The sequence below is a fragment of the Artibeus jamaicensis genome, unplaced genomic scaffold, assembly GCF_021234435.1.
Source record: "Artibeus jamaicensis isolate MK-2021 breed Jamaican fruit bat unplaced genomic scaffold, CSHL_Jam_final contig_525, whole genome shotgun sequence".
NCBI lineage: Eukaryota > Metazoa > Chordata > Mammalia > Chiroptera > Phyllostomidae > Artibeus > Artibeus jamaicensis.
In genome coordinates this window covers 6,100,317-6,116,767 of record NW_026521874.1, presented here as the reverse complement: position 1 = coordinate 6,116,767, position 16,451 = coordinate 6,100,317, and the positions used below count along the sequence as shown (strand labels likewise).

General features: G+C 52.9%; 1 protein-coding gene across 1 annotated transcript; it reads left to right on the top strand.

The window, feature by feature from the left end:
- The first annotated feature begins 7,460 nt into the window (after positions 1-7,460).
- Positions 7,461-15,011, top strand: IQCD (IQ motif containing D). Its single transcript, XM_037133501.2, has 4 exons — positions 7,461-8,278; positions 11,208-11,441; positions 13,040-13,111; positions 14,524-15,011. The coding sequence occupies exons 1-4, from the start codon at positions 7,550-7,552 to the stop codon at positions 14,839-14,841; spliced, it is 1,353 nt and encodes a 450-aa protein (XP_036989396.2). The 5' UTR covers positions 7,461-7,549; the 3' UTR covers positions 14,842-15,011.
- The last annotated feature ends 1,440 nt before the right edge of the window (positions 15,012-16,451 follow it).

Sequence of the window (16,451 nt, the reverse complement as noted above, 5' to 3'; positions counted from 1 at the left end):
AGAACAAACTAAAACAACCAACCTAAGATACAAAAGCTGCCCAATTCCAGAATGGCGGGCTTCCGCCTCAGAGGTTGTCCCCTCTAGAACTTCGGAAGAATGACCCTGCCATTCTCCCGCAGGCCGGCCCAGCCCGAGGCTCCACCCGGAGTTCCTCCCCGACCCAAATACCTTCTGCAGGGAAATGCAGGCAGCCGCAGCACCCAGCCGTCCCCGAGGAAGAAGCCAAAGAGAGCCCAAGGGCCAGGAGCCCTTCTTTTATTCCAAATCTTCTGGCCCATAATCCCACGCGCTCTGCAAATCTTCTGGCCCATAATCCCACGCGCTCTGCAAATCTTCTGGCCCATAATCCCAGGCGCTCTGGAGGCATTCAGCTTCTCAGCCAATCCCGCCCTAGGCTCTGCAAATTCCTCCTTCTCCTGCCTCCTCCTTCCCAGTGATTGGATCAGATCTCTCTGTGTCCTGGGAAGGCCCTGGGCTCCAACTCCAAATTTGTCTCTGACACCAGAACCCAGAAAGTTAGTCCTTGTGCAACAAGCTCATATTTTTCTGTTCCACTTCAGAGACGGGGGCCCAGAAAGTCAAGTGAATTTGCTCAGGGCTAGAGGCTGGCAGAGAGATGTTCATTGTAACCAGCATTTTAGAAATCTGTCCCCAGGAGCACGTTCCCTTCCAACCTTGGTCACTACTAAGTGTCCTCTGTCTCCAAAGCCCAAGATGACAGTGGGGGCGTGGCCACCGAGCCAGCACGACAGTTGAGACCCGGTCTGTTCTACCTCCGATATTCACCGCTACAGTCCCAGGCTAGAAATCGTTTGGAAACTCAATATAACCCACAAGATGCAGGTTCTCAAAAAGGACAAGAGAGGTTTGGGAAAGAGTTCAAAAGCGGTGACGGTGAAAATACAACTAAACTCCGAAAATAAAATTAAATTGGCTTTAAATCTTTTATTTTAAAATTCCAAGCCCTGAGTGCCGGGATGGGAAACAACTCATAGGCCACACCCTGGCCCACTGGCAAAAAGTATGACTCTATTTGCCAGTTCTAACTCAGGCCCCACCTATTTTGTGAAATTACATTGCCCCATTGTGCCCACACCTCTCGGTGAGAAAACGGGCCCATTGAGAGTTCTGGGTTTGCCTCCTCTTCGTCCTGAGCACCTACTGTGCGACATAATCATGATGGTAGCCTTCATCCCAAATTTTCTGCCCCTTTGCAGCCCCTGTCTTCCTTGGAAGGCTCAGAGAAAGTATATGGAACTAGATGTGTGGTTTGCTAGGCCATGGGAACTTCCTGAGGCCAAATGGAAGATTCCTGCTGCTTCCAAGGCACTGCTCCTGCCTGTTAACACAATCTGAGAATATTTTGTTGAGTTTTTTGTTGAGCATATTTTGCATCTATGTTCATGAAATGTATCGACCTGCACTTGTCCTTTCTCCTAATGTCTTTGTCTGGTTCGGTATCAGAGTAATGCTAATCTCACAGGATCAGTTCAGAGATATTCCTTCTGCTGCTGTTTCATAGAAGAGATCGTGGAGAGTTGGTATAATTTCTCCCTTAAATATTTGGTAGACTTCACCAGTGAAATTATCTAGGCCTGGTGCTTTCTGTTTTGGGAGGTTATTAATTGTCGATTCAATTTTTTTTTATAGATGTAGGCCCACTCAGGTTATCTGCTTCTCCGTGTATGAGTTTTTGGTAGACTGTGCCTTCAAGGAAATGGTCCATTTCATCCAGATTATCTATTTGTGCCGTACTTGTTCATAACATTTTCCCCTTGTCATTTTCACATTCTTGGGATCGGTAGTTATGATCCCTCTCTCCTTCTTGACATTAGTGATGCATTAGTATGACTTGAACATCCCCCTACCACCTGCTAACCTTGCTTTTTTTTTTCTATTAAAATTTTTTTTATTATCTTTAGAGGGGAAGAGAAGGAGAGAGGGAGAGAAATATCAGTGTATGGTTTCCTCTCGTGTGTCCCCTGCCGGGAACTGGCCTGCAATCCAGGCATGTGCCCTGACTGGGAATCAAACCGCTAACCTTGCTTTTTGACGAGAGATCTGGTCTTGGACTCATTGTTCCTGGGTAAGCTGGCCAGAATGGAATAATATCAGGATGCAGACATCGTTATCTTCCGCTTCAGGAAAGTGATCCAGATTTTGCAGTTACAGAGGAGATACAAAGTTTCCTTTTTAGTGAAAAGTGCTTAAGAGTGAAAGTATGTATACTTTAAGAAGTGAAGCTGATCATAGCCCATCTTGGTCTGTAAATTTGGCAGAAATCACAGAGGTGGTTTGCTGATGAGAGAGATTTGAGCAACACAACTAGAACTAACACTCGGGGAGGCCTCTCTCCTGACCCCTGTGGTGTGGCGTCACACTGCCCTGTGACCCCTGCGTCGTGATCAGTTATGAAGTGCGTCTTGGTAGTTATTTGAGAATAAGTTCTGAAGTATCTATGAATGATGGACCCAAAATATACAAATCAGTGAGAGATGACTCGAAGCTTCTCCCACCACCGTTCAGCTGCTCTCACTCACCGCGTTCAGAGAAGCTTTTCTCAAGGAGAAAGGGATGGGGTGATGGCTCTGTTGTGACAACTGTGTCTGATGCTGGGTGTCCCCATGGGAACACAACACTGGTAGGAACCCTGTGTGGCAGTAGAAAGATCAAGTTGTGTGTGTGTGTGCACTTACAGATACAAAACAAATACAAATATTCGCCTTTGTAGTTGTTAAGTAGACCAACTGCTGTAGGAACTGGATCTTCAACGCATCTGTTCTCTGAGCCCCTAGTCGGCAGGACTCATCGAAAAGGGACCAGTAAAGAGTCACTGTACTGAGTCCACCTCGGAAGTCAGTCTTAACACTGGGAGACTGGCCGGAGCAGTGGTTCCTGGGCAGACCGCCAGGGCTGAACTCCCAGCTCAATCACTCACTAGCTCTGAACGAAAACATCGAACCTCCCTCCGCCTCCATTGTCTCATCTGTAAAATGGAGGCAATGAAAACTCCTCCTTCACTAGGGCTTTTGTGAGGGATAAAGGAGTTAATTCATGTGAAGAATTTAGTGATTGGCACATAATATGTTCTCAAAAATTAGCTAATGCTAAAATGACATTCCTGCCCTGGCTGATGTAGCTCAGTGGGTTGAGAGCAGGCTGCGGACCAGAGGGTTGCAGGTTCAATTCCCAGTCCAGGCACATGCCTGGGTTGCAGGCCAGGTCCCCAGTGGGGGCCACATGAGGCAGCCTTGCATTGATGTTTCTCTCCCTCTCTTTCTCCCTCTCTTCCCTTCTCTCTAAAAATAAATGAATAAAATCTTTAAAAAAATAAAATAAAATGACTTTCCTTAAAGTGAGCTCCCTCCCCACTTAATCCGCACACATACTCCAGGTTAACACCCACAGACTTTTCTGTGCACCCGGGTTGCATTTGTAAAGCTAGATTTTCTTCCTCTTTTTTTCTCCCAAGGGGGAAAAATATAATTTACCTTAACGCTTTTTTTTCCTTCAAAATGTTCAGAGAGGGAAAGTAATAAAATATCCAACCAGCCCACTTGAATGAAGACGAGGCATAATTTGCATGATAAAGATATATTTCCATTTATAAAGTTCATCAGCAGAATTAATGACAAATAAAGGGAAGATCCAATTAAAGTTCCCCAACCATTAACAATCTTGCTTCAACTCTCGGGGCAGGAATTTTCAAAGGAGAGGCTGGAGTTAGAAATGATTTAAATATTAAGGTTGGTGGCGTTAAAGGGGACATGAAATGATCATATTAGAATTCAGGGAAAAGAGATTTTCCGGTGATTTTTGTCATCAGAGTCCGACGCGTTTGCCCCCAGTCCGAGTTCCACGGGCGTTTTCTTGTTCACCCAAATGAGCTGTCAGGAGCTGATGGGCGTCATCATAATCAAAGAAAACAAGTTTGCCCTTTAAAGTATAAGAGGTAATTTGGCTGAAAGCAAATTGGAAACATTTCATATAACGTTGCATTTCCAGCCGCCATCCCTGAAGAATTCTTTGATTTATGCCTGTGAGCTTGGGGGGGCGGGCAACGGGGAGAAGTGAATTCATTGAACAATTTGGTCACGTTCATCCGCTGGCCAGGGGGCAAAAATCCTTCATCCTCAGAGAGGGGGCTCCGCGGCTGTCCACGGAGTGTTATTTTCAGGAAAAGCCTGAAAGGAGCTCACGGGACTGAAGAAGAGCAGGAATTGGGTGGGAATGAAGGAGATGCCCGCGGGACCCAGGGCCCGGCTCCCAGAGGCTTCTGATCCGGGATCGGGTCTGCCCGGCCACGGAACAGAGCAGCCTCTGCACCTGATCTGGCTCCCTTTCCTCTGTGTTCTTGGCCACCTACGCGTTTCTTTGATTCCCTCCCCTAGGCTCTGTTTACTCTTTGGTTTGGAGAACTGAAGATCCCTTTTGTGTCTCCGGAGATCACTTCCTTCTCCCTTGCATTTATATCTCTACCCCCACGGCCTCCCTGGGGCCACCCCCCCCCCCATCTTGTGTTGTCAGTTGCCTAGACTACGTTTATCAGCTGGGGTTCTTTGATTGCGAGCACCGGAAATGGACCTGGCTAAACAGGATGGTGATGGAAGAGCTGACAAACCAGGCCTCAGGAAGGACAGCAGCGGGGGAGGTTCTGGGGCTCTCCAGACACCCGCCTTTGGCATGCAGTGGGACACCCACCATTTCCCACTGACGTGTCCCTCTTCAGAATTCCCAGGGGGGAGAGCAGGCCCCACCAAGACTGCATGCAGTGGGAAGGAGGGCAAGTTTCTCAAAGGGGGACTGGGGTGCTATCACCCGACAAAGAGGAAATGGATTCTGGGAAGGCCAGGACGTCCTGTCCTGCTGTAGCTAGAACTCCACGGGTTTTAAACTGAACTCTTTGTCCTCCCTTCCAACTTCCTCTGCCAATTTCCCTAGTGACTGGTGCCCCAACATTCTCTCCCGGTCACCCACACTCAAAACTGTCTTTCACTGAGCAGTGCTGATGATTCTTCCTTCTTTTGATTTTCGTTAAGCTTGATCTTCATCTGTAGCCACCCTTCGCTGCACAGGGGCCAAGAAGGTGAGCGTGAAGTGCTCCCAGCCTCTACAGTGTGGGCGAGCAGGAGGGAAGGGCGGAGCTTGGGATGGGGGGCTTAGCCTCACGAGACCATGTCATGAGAACTCACCCAAGGCTGGAAGCCCGGGGAAGTCTTTCCTGAAGAAGTGGCACTTGAACTGAGATCTGAGTACAAGGAATGCATTTGGCAAGAAAGAGAGAGAGAGAGGTGCGTTTCAGGAAAAATAAACCGGAGGTACAAAGGCCCTGAGGTGGGAGGTTTATAGGGGCTCAACTTATCTGCCTGCCCCCAGGCCTCTCCCTCTAAATCATCCGCACAACGGAGCTTTTTTATCTTGTGCTACTTTTCCTTCACTCTCCTGTAAGATAAAGTCCCCCACTCTGGAGTTGAATAGGCCCATCATCTGGACCTGTTCTGTGACTACAACTTATTCCCCTCCTCCTCTACTTGGTGACCCTTCATGTAAGCAGGTTTTATATCCCGAAGTAGGTTATAAACTCCGGGAGGCCAGGAACCATACCTTGCAGCGCTTTCATATCCCCAGGGGCTCAATAAAGACCAGAGCAGAAGACTATGGGGATGATCTTTATTGCAGGGAGCAGGAGCAGATGTAAGCAGACCAGTTAAGGAGCCCTTTAATCATCTGAGTGAGAGATTACAAGGCCCTTGGTGGCAGAGAGGCGGAGGAGAAGGAAGGACAGGAAGTGGGAGCTGACGGGGATAGAGCTGCGTGGCAGAGGGGATGTGGGGAGAAGGAAGAGTGAGGGGTGGCACTCAGGTTTCTGGCTTTTGCAACTAGGATGGTTAGCTGATCATCAAGATAAAGGATAAAGAAGGAGCAGGGTGAGGGATGGGTAGGCACATGGTGGGGACCGTCTTAGACACGCTATACTGGGAGCCCAGCCCATCCTGGGCAGTGAGCATTCATTGGATACCTCCGGGTCTCCAGCAAGGCCCAGAGACTCGGACTGGGTGATCACTGCTGAAGTCCTGGACTTGGGGTTTCAATTTCCCTGGGCTAATAATATTGGTTATTATGTATTGAGCACTCCAAACGTCCAGGCTCTGGGCCAGAAATTTCCCAATGAATTTAAAGATCCCTGTTTTATGGCCGAGGAAGCCCAGGCTTAGGGGGATCTTAGGGGGATTTTAGATAAGCAGCCCGAGGACCCCCAGCAAGGACCTGACCCCAAGTGGGGCTGCCACAGAGATAGTTCTTGGCCGTCGTGCCATGTAAGTTACTGGTTTCAGATTGCTCCATAGGTCTTTCTGAAGCAGCCTTTTAAAAAGGCTTTTTATTTTGTCATAGTTGTAGCTTTACAGAAAAGTTGCACAAGTACAGAATGCCTGTATGCCCTTCATTCGGCTCCCCCTACTGTTAATGTCTTGCATAACCATGGTGTGTTTGTCCAAATTTAGAAACAATTTAACATTGTATCAATGTTAAACATTGATCAATTTAACATTGATACAAGGCTATCGACTAAACTGTCCACGTGATTTGGATTTCACCTTCCAGAATACAATCCCGGATGCAATGTAAACATTGTATTTCAAAGGCATTGTTCACCCCTCTCTGAGCTTTAAAATTCATACTTAGGCCCGGCTGGTGTGGCTCAGTGGATTGAATGCAAACTGAAAGGCCTCTGGTTCAATTTCCGGTCAGGGCACATGCCCGGGTTGCAGGCCAGGTCCTCAGTTGGGGGCGTGTGAAATGGCAGTGCAGGGGTGCTGTGCTGGGCCCCGCCCTGCTCGCTCTGCCCCCGGTCTGCTGTCTCCGCCCCGTTCTGCTCTGCAGCGGGTTGCATTGCCCAGGCCCCCTTGTCAGTTGGTTCCTCACTGGCTTTGACCAATGTGAGGCCCCGGTGTTAGGTTGGAGGGTGGGAAGGAGGGAGAAACCAGAGTATTTCCCCGGTCTTTGCACTGGCTGTGTTTCTGGCGGTGGCCACAGGAAATGGCTGTGGCTCCAGCGTCCCCTTGGTCACCGTGATCCCGAAACTCACCACCTCCTCCTCCTGAGGTGGCTTCCTGCCACTGACAATTGCAGGGGGTAGTGGGTGGGCTTCACCTCACCCCCGTTGGCCTGTCAACTCCTCCATCACCTATATTTAAAGACTTAGAATGATGTTGGCATTCCCGGTGGGTCCCTGCCTGACACACATGCCCAAGACCCACCTCCACACTTGGCCTTCCTACCCTTGCAGACCTGACACAAAGCCCCAAACTGCTTTCAGTGAGAGGTTCTGCTGTATAAACCTGCCAAGTGCCTAGATGAACCCTCAATATCAAGTTTATGGTTGCTATGGCCAAACCAGCCATACCGGGACTGCCTAGCTCTACTACTCACTGCTTACTCCTTCCTTTTCCAGAATATCTAGGGACACTGCAAGCAGGAGACCCATCTGCTTTACCAAAGTCTCGATCTTCCAGGGCGGACGGAGACAGAGAACACTGACCATAAGATGGCTTCAGACATCCTCTCCATGGGCCCTGTCTACCAAGGCCCTGACATGAACAAAATAAGGCTGATGACAGAGCCATCCAAAAAGACAGCCTCCCTGCTAAAAGCCCTGGTCCCCTCTAAGACCAAACTCACCACGATCGAGACCAAGAGGATCATGTCCGTACTAGATGAGACCATCTACAAGGTGCAGCTGGTGACCCTCCTGTCCTACGTGACCGCCAGTAAAGAAGATTTGGAGAGCATGCTGGGAAAGGACATCGCGAAGGCCATGAGGGAGCACGAGGACCTCTGCCAGGTCCTCCTGGACAGGGTCGGTCACCTGCAGGATGAAGAGCGGCGGGTGCAGGAGGAGGAAGAGTTTGAGGACGAAGCGCGGTTCCGAGACCGCCTCCTGCGCCTAGAGCAGCAGAAATCCCACCTCCCGCCACTCATGCAGCAGATCCGAGAATCCACCAAGGGCGTCCTGAGGCTCTTGCTCAGTCACCCGCAGGCTGCCGGGGTCTTGCAGTTGCAGACACTGGGCAGAAGTGCGGGAGCCCAGACCTTCATCGACAGCCTGATCGAGCTGCGGGGCTTCCTGTTTGAGAAGCTGCTCACCAGTCCCATGGAAGCTAGAGACAAGGCTCAGTTCATACAGGATGTCACCAAACAGAACAGAAGTAACCAGGAAGCCATTGGTGCTCTGGAGGAAGAACTGGCGGTGAGAACGAAGGACAGAAATGCAGAGGTACGTTTGCAGGGTTGGCCAAGTTACGCCCGAAGCTTTTGGCAGCTGGGTTCCCTCCCCAGTGATTGAAGTAGATGTTTTCATGCATTTATTCCACAAATACGGTTTTGAGGGCTTACTAGGCACCAGGTGTTACGAATAAACACACGTGGTCCCAGCTTCACGGAGTTCACAGTAAGGAAGGTAGTCCTCAAGGGGCTGATTTAATTACGGTTTTGAGACGTGCAATAAAGGGTAAGTATCAGGCGCTATGAGGGAGAGTTACAGGAATGGGGATCTCGGACCGAAAGGGTCAAGGAAGGTGAAACCAAGGCATGAAGGGTGAGAGGGAGTGAGCCAGGCAGGTGGGAGAGGGAAGAAGCTCCCAGGCCAGGGCAAGCCTGCTTTTTCTACAAAGGGCTGGAGAGTAGAGAGTTTAGGCTTCGGAGTCTGGGCCGTCTCAGATGCAGCTGCTGAACTCAACTCTGCCATTTCAGTGCGAAAGCAGCCACAGGGCAGAGCTCTGTTTTAATAAAGCTTCACTCCTAAATGCAGGCCTCCAGTGGATTTTGCCTGCAGGCCTTTGTTTGCAGACCCCTGCCCAAGGGAGAGGGCTGTGTGTGTGCCTAGGTCCTGAGTGGGAACAGGCCTGGCTGGGTCAGGGACCTAAACGGTGCCAGTGAGCCAAAGGGAAGGGGCAAAGATGGGACCAGAGAGATAAGTGGTGGGGGTGGGGGGGGTGGGGGGTGTGGGGGGGGTCACACAGGGCTTGAGGCCTAATCAAGGGATGTGGTCTCTGTCCTCAGGGCAAGGGGCAGGTGGGAGAGATGGAAGCTGTAGGAAAATTCATAAGAAGGAAAATGATTGCAACCTCATAATAACCATTTCAGGACACCCATTAGGTACAGCGGACCTGGGAACAACCCAGCTGCTGGCTGCACAGGGGCCACCTGTGCAGGGATTTTCTTTCATAAATACTGAGTGTATTTTCTCCCCCTTAGGATTTTCTGAGTAGCATTGTCTGTTCTCGGGCTTGCTTCATCGTAGGAGTGCAGTAGGTAATACACACGACATACAAAGTATGCGTTAACGGACTATGTTATTGGTAAGGCTTCTGGTCGACAGCGGGCTATTAGAATTAAGTTTTGGTGGGATTCAAAAGTTATACATGAATTTTCAAGCAGCGGATCAACACCCCTAACTCCTGTGTTGGTCCAGGGTCAGCTGTATTATGCTTTACCTGTATCTTCTCATTAAAAGCCTTCCCAAGTCTCCACCAGATGGTGTATAAGTACAGATTGTGCTGCTAAAACAGAGAGACCCAAACAATGGTGGCTTAGTTGAGATGGAAATATATTTCCGTCTCAGAGCTGGCACGGAAGCCCTGCTTTGTAACATCATCAAGGAGGGGTCCCAGCTCCTTCCACCTGACTTCTCTGCCGTCCCCCACAGGCACTTCTAACGGTGGACCTAAAGGCTGTTCCAGCTTTCCCCCATCACCTGGCCACTGGCCCAGCCCACAGGAAGGAGGGAAGAGCAGGAGGGTGCTGCCCTCTAGGGAAGAAACCTGGAAATAGCATACAGTACAGTTCTTAGCCACACCCAGAGGCAAGAGATGCTGCGACGGTACGTCTACAGCTGGGGCCAGGTTTTCAGCAGAACGTTCTGCTGCACAGCCTTTCTGGGGAGAGCAGATCCTGGGGGACAGCCAGCCAGTGCTGCCACGGGCACTTATATGTCCATCCCCGTGAGAAATGAGTGATGGAGGCCCTGTGCAGCAGTGTGCCACCCCCTCCCTTGCCCCCACGCACTAGGTATTGCCCCTCCTCGTGCTACCACTGGTTTCATCCTACAGGGCAATGCCTCAGTTTGTTGGCACACATTGGTATGGTTATTTGATCATTTGATTCGGGTCTGGGTCCCCCACAAGAGGACAGGGACCTTGACCCTTTTGGCCCTCCACTGTGTCCCCAGCGAGCCAGGCACAGAAGGAGGGGCACAGTCACTATTTGGTAAACGGAGAGGTGGCAGGCTCCTGGCTGTTCAGTCAGGGAAGGCCACTCATAGGTTGCAGGGGTGTCACCTGGGGACAGGGAGAGGGCCCCAAGTGGCTCTGCTGGTCCCATTCGGGTGCTGAAGCCAGCTTGGGGCTTCTAAGTTGGATAGATCTGGGGTCAAATTCCATGTTTGCTCAGCATGCAAATTGCGTCATGCCCTGGGCCTGGGTGTAAAATGAGGGGCCAACCCCAGGTGGGCATGTCATGGAGCCACCAGGAGCGCCCACGACATTTCAGGCTCTAGGAGGCGCCCCGGGGCAGGAAGCCTTGCCCCAGGATAAGCTTGCCCATCAAGTGCCCCTTCCCTCCCTGCTGCCTGTGTGTGGAAAGTGAGCCCAGACCCCCCTGAAGCCCCACTGCCAGCCAGAGCCCCAGGGGATTCACAGCGAAACTTCAGATGATCAGCTTCTTGAGTATATGTGCAAAAGAGCCCTGTCCTCCGCCTTCATTCCTATTTTTAAACCAGCTGAGTGCAGGGGACAAGCCAGACCCTTGAGGAAGAGTGGTGGCGGTCCTGCACCTTCCTGCGTCACACTGTGTCTCTGCCAGCTGGGCACCTGAAGCAGGAGGGTCGCTGCTGTCCCCAGCCTCTCCTGTGGCCTCACCCTGCATACCTGTGCCCCTCACTCATGCTGGGAAATACAGGGTGGGGACCAAGATCCCAGACTCTGGATCACAGACAGACCTGGCTTCAAATGCCAGCTCTGCTGCGCCTCCCTGGACAGACGACTCAACCCGCTTCAGCTCCAGCTTCCTCACCTGGACTCAGGCGTTCCCTGTGCCCGACGGGGCTGTGGTGGGACCGGCAAGGTGATGACGCAGTGACGGCCATCTTCTCCCTGTGGTGACCCATGGTCAGGTGGGCGCTAACGGAGCCTCTCTTCCTGACCCAGGTGGAAAAGGAGAACTCCATGATCCAAGAACTGAAAAGCCAGCTGCACCAGGTGCTCAAGTTCTCGGAGAGCAGCCTCCATCGCAGCAAGCGGGAGGCCGAAAAGCAGCAGAAGGCAGACTTCCGGGCCTCCCAGGCCAGGGTGGCCAAGATCCAGCAGGAGATCCTGCAGCTGAGGACCCAGTTCCACAACCTGGTCATGGAGAACCGGGAGGCAGAGCAGGCGCTGCGGAAGGTGCCCTGGGAAGCAAGGAGGAGGGGACAGTAGAGCCACTGGGGAGGGGACAGGGAGGAAAGAGGTCCTACGTGTAGGGCAGGGCTGCCCCAGCCCCCCAGGGAGCCCAGGGTGGAGCCAGTGTCCCTTGGGAGGCAGGAGGGAGCCGCATCCAGGCCCAGGGGCAGAGAGATGGGGGCCCTGCGCTGCTGCCCGCCTGCTCTGCAATATTGGGCAAGTCCCCTAACTGCACCCGGCCTCGCAGGGGTGATGAAACCCACCTTGTCCGGGGCCGTGGGAAGGAACCAAAGGAACACGTGAACCTCTATTTTCACATCTTTAAGATGAAAGGGACCCAACGGGTCTTAATGGGTTACCATAGGAACCGCAGGAGACGGCGGGCAGCGGGCTGGCATGAGTAGGTGCTTGATAAGCACCATTTGTCCAGGCGCCATCCCGCCGAGAGCCAGGCCCCCGGGCGCCGCCTGTTTCTCAGTCCCCTTCCGCACGAAGGGCCCCTTTCGAACACTGGTTCCCAGTCCCGTTCACCGTCATGACTCTTTCCAGCATCTCAGGGAAGCCAGGGGTCCCTCCCCCATAAAAAAATCACGGCGCATATGAACACCAGTGACCAATCCTGGGGGGTCCCAGGCCCTCCCCGGATGCCAGCCCATCCATGGTGCCCAAGCTAAGAACACTTGCTCTGTAGGATTAGGAAGCTGGTTTATGACTATTTTTAAATTCAGGTGAAATTCACATAGCACAGAAGGAACCATGTTAAAGTGAACAGTTCAGGAGCACTTGGTACATTCCCTGTGGTACGGCCACCGCCTTTGTCCTGCTCCCAAACCAAACACTTTATCGCCTCAAAATAAAAGCCCTCACCCACTAAACGGTTTCCCCCACTCCCCCACCCTCCAGCCCCTGACAACCACTAATCTGCTTTCTGTCTCTATGGATTAGCCCATTCTGGACACCTCATACAAAAGGAATCACACCCTACGTGGCCTTAGTGGCTGGCTTCTCTCGCTCAGCATCACATTTCCAAGGCTCACCCACGTTGTAATGTGTATGGGCACCTTTAAAGGCTGAATAACATTGTATGGACAGGAGCTGATCTTCTAAAAGCAAAATTAGGTCGCGTCCCTCCACTGCACCTAAATGCACCCAAAGGCCTCCCCTCCCTCTGCATCACAGCTTCCCCAGGGCCTCGCCGAGGCCTCACTCCTGCTCAGCCCCTTCCTTCTGGCCACACCGCCTCCAATTCTCTTCTTTAAACACTGCAAAGCTTGTTCCCACCACGGGCCCTTTGCATCTGCTGCTCCCTCTGCTTAGAATGCGCTGGAGCTGGACTGCTGGCTTCAAATCCAGCTCTGCCACTCAATGGCTCTGTAACCTCGCGACTGTGCGTCAGCACGCTGATCCGCAGCGTCCCCGTGTGTGTGTGTGTGTGTGTGTGTGTGTGTGTGTAAGGGAGGGGAGCCTGCCTCGTGCGGACTCACGGGCGAGGCACACAAAGTGCCCACCACAGGGCCGGCTGTGCAGGGAGTGCCCGGTATCGTTTATTGTTAATACTAGTCCAACAAACCATGACTAAGAGGAGTTTTTCTTAATTTTAGAAGAAGTATAAAGTGGAGACAGAAATTGAGAACTGGATCCAGAAATACGATTCGGAGATGGGTGAAAAGCAGGTATTGTTGCCTCGCATGTCTCTCTCCAGTGTGTTTCCCAAGATCCTCTAGGAATGGGGGGATGGGAGGAGAGGCCCCAGGCCCGTGGTCCATGGGCTCAGCCAAGCTCTGGGCCTCCCCAGAGAGGCCTTGGAATACGGGCCTGCAGCAGGCCCTTCCCTGCCCCTTCTTTAGGCTCAAGGGTTTGTCTAGCCTGGGCAGCAAGGGGAGAGGTGGGAAAGGAAGGATCCGGAAGCCGAGCCGCTGAGAAGTGCTTGACAGTGGGCCCGAGGATCCTGGCTCCATCTGGTGTCCACAGCCCATACCCTCTGTGCCTCCCTTGCTCAGCTCTTGCAGGCACCCAGGCCAGGGCTCAGCCCCGCTGGACTCAAACACCAGCTTGCCTCTCCCTCTTAGCTCAGGAAGGTTCTTCCAAGTGCCTGAGGTGTGCCAGGTGCTGGGACACAGCAGAGAAGAAAGCGCCATTGTCAATTGGAGGGTCTACTCTAGTGTCACTTACCAGCTGTGTGACCACCAGTAAGAGGCTTGACCTTCCTGAGCCCCTTTCTGCACCTGATCCCAAGATCCCAAGGAATGGGATCTGTAGAGGCAGCCGTACCCACGCTGGGGCCATGGCGGGGATCCATGAGGCACCAAGTGCTTGTGCTCCGCATGGATCTGGCCCAGAAGAAGCGCTCAGGGAATGGTAGCCTAAAATAAGGGGTGTCCTCAAACCCTCCCCCAAACTCTGCGAAAGGAAGCCTGGTGAGCACCAGAGGGGACGCCAGCCTCTGCGTGGGCCCGAGTCAGACGTGCCGCTCAGGGAAGGGCATGTTGGGGGCGGGTCAACTCTGTCCTCTGAATGGGCTTCGCTTCTGGTGGGTGCTCGGCAAACGTTAGTGGCAGGGAGGCTGCAGTGAGACGTGAGGAAGAACTGCAGGCCTCGGTCACCGGGGAAAGTTCGACTCGCCGCATCTTTGTGAATCGGACGGCTTTGGTGGCAGCCATTTTTATGTCCTCACTTGTGCCTGGCATGGCACCCAGTTACTGTGACCATCCTGTCCTTTAATCCTGGAAACAGCTCCCACCCCCACCCTCCTGGTTCCCAACGGTTGCCAGGTTCCAGAGGAAAAACAATGAAAGCCCGAAAGGGGGAGGCTGTCTGGGTGTGGCCGAGCTGGGGTTTGCGCTCCCTCTGGCCTACCCACAGGCTGTGTTTTTTTCCCCTCCATTCCCAGAATTATTTCACTTGGCTCCCACCCTGAGCTGGGGTGGATCTCATCACCTCTCCCACACTCATCGGGCCTGGAGGGCAGAGAGGCTCAGTGCAGGTGGCACTGTGGGGGTGGAAGCCCCCTTGGGAAGGGTGGGAGTGCATGCAGAGGAGGCGGTGGACAGGCCGGATGCCTGGTGACCCTCCCCCGACCCCCCAGGAAGAGTACGAGGAGCTGGACATCATCCACAAGGAGGAGAAGGCCCAGCTGGACGAGCTGAAGCAGAGGCATGACGTGCTGGTGGAGGAGTTCGCCCAGATCCGGGAGGAGCGGGAGATCCACTCCAAGAAGAGGATGGAGGATGAGCAGGAGCTGCGGCGCATGGTGCGGGCTGCCACGCTCATCCAGGCCGTGTGGAAGGGCTACCTGGTCCGCTCCATGCTCAAGTCCAAGAAGAAGAAGCGCGGCAAAGGCAAAGCGAAGGAGGCCAAGGGCGGGAAGGCCAAGGGCAAGAAGGCGGCCAAGGACAAGAAATGAGCCCTCCTCCTCCTCCTGCCCTGTCCTGAGTCCTCACTGTGCCCACCTCCCAGACAGCAGGCCAGAAAGCCTCTGGGACAGGGAGGCCCTGTAATGGTGGTTTGAACACTTTTTCAAAATTAAAAACCACTTTAAACCACACCCTATAAATAAACCTCCTTTTACCCAGAGCTGTCGGCTGTGTGCACGTCCGCGTCTGCAAACGCCATCTCTGTCAGGGGAGCATGCAGGCCGGGTGGGCAGCCCTAACCATTCCTTCCTCCAGCCTCCATGGGGGGCCAGACCCCAGGCTGCAGCCCCCTTGGTCCCAGACCAGAAGCTGCCACAGCCACAATGGACACGTCACTCACCAGGACTGCTCACAGGAGGCGCAGGGCAGGCAGAGAACGCCAGGAGGAACAGGGCTTCAGGCTGTCCTCAGCCCCTGCCCTAAAATTGTCCCTTTGCCCACAACTTCTCCCCCATCCAGAGCTGTGGAAGCTCAGGGGTCCCAGGATCGGAAATCAGCAGTCTTGCATCAGCTTTATTTGATGCCCAGGTAGTCGAATAATGTAGCTTTTTAAAATTCATTGTTGGCACTGACAAAAATCAGGGGCCACCCATAGAAATCCAGCTTCCTGCTGTCTCTGGAAACACCTTGTTCAGACACACCAGGCCTACATGTCTCCAAGAGCTGAGCTGTAGCACCCGTTAGATGGCAGAGGCTATAGGCTGCCCAAGTCCTCGCCACTCCCAACAGTCTTCCCAGATGCCACGGCCTTGAGTCCCCGGGCCCTGTACCATCACACCCCGGCTGTCGCCTTTCAGTCTAGTGAGGACGAAAGAGGTATTTCTGGCTCATGTCTATTAAAATGGGAGGGGGTAAAGGCAAATGAAAGCGGAGAAGGAGGGGACTAATTCTTTATGAAAAGTTCTAGAAAGTTTAAACATCCTACATGTTTAAAATGCAGTGTTTGTGCCAAGAGAGCAGCCGACTCGCCACCCTCCCGCCCCGCAAGGATGTCTGTCCCTCAGTCCCTGCCAGACTGCTACCCAACCCCAATGTGTCTGCACTTCCCTTCCCTTCTAGCGATGGGCTTCTGGTGGGAATCCCTGTGCTCCCTGGAGGTGCACCAGAAAAAAATGGGCATGAGGTGCAGCCCAACACCCAGGATGCTGGGATTCTGCGTGCAACTCCATTTGAGCAAAGGGTTTGCTGTTGTTTGGAAGCAGCCCGGCCCGGGTGCTGCAGCGGACAAACAGGAAGCAGGAAAGGCAAACCCCGACCCCACCCCCACCCCCGCCTCCATTCTGCACACTCTCCAGATGCGTGTGCAACTTTCTGGTCTTGGGCCCCTCCACTTGGTGAGGTCCTAGTCACCGTTCTGTTTTTGAAAAGGTGGGAAATGTATGAAGCTCAAGGTCCCATTCTGAGCTCAGGAAGAACCAGCAGACCCACTCTTTAGTGAGTGGTATTAGTGGAAACCAATGTGGACAGGAGCCCAGGGCTGCTTGAGGCCTGGCCTACGTTCTAGAATTTTAATGTTATTTCAATCAACTCAGGGGGAGACTTCCAGTCAAGATGGCGGTACAGGATGACTTGGCTTGCTTCCTCGAACAACCACATCAAA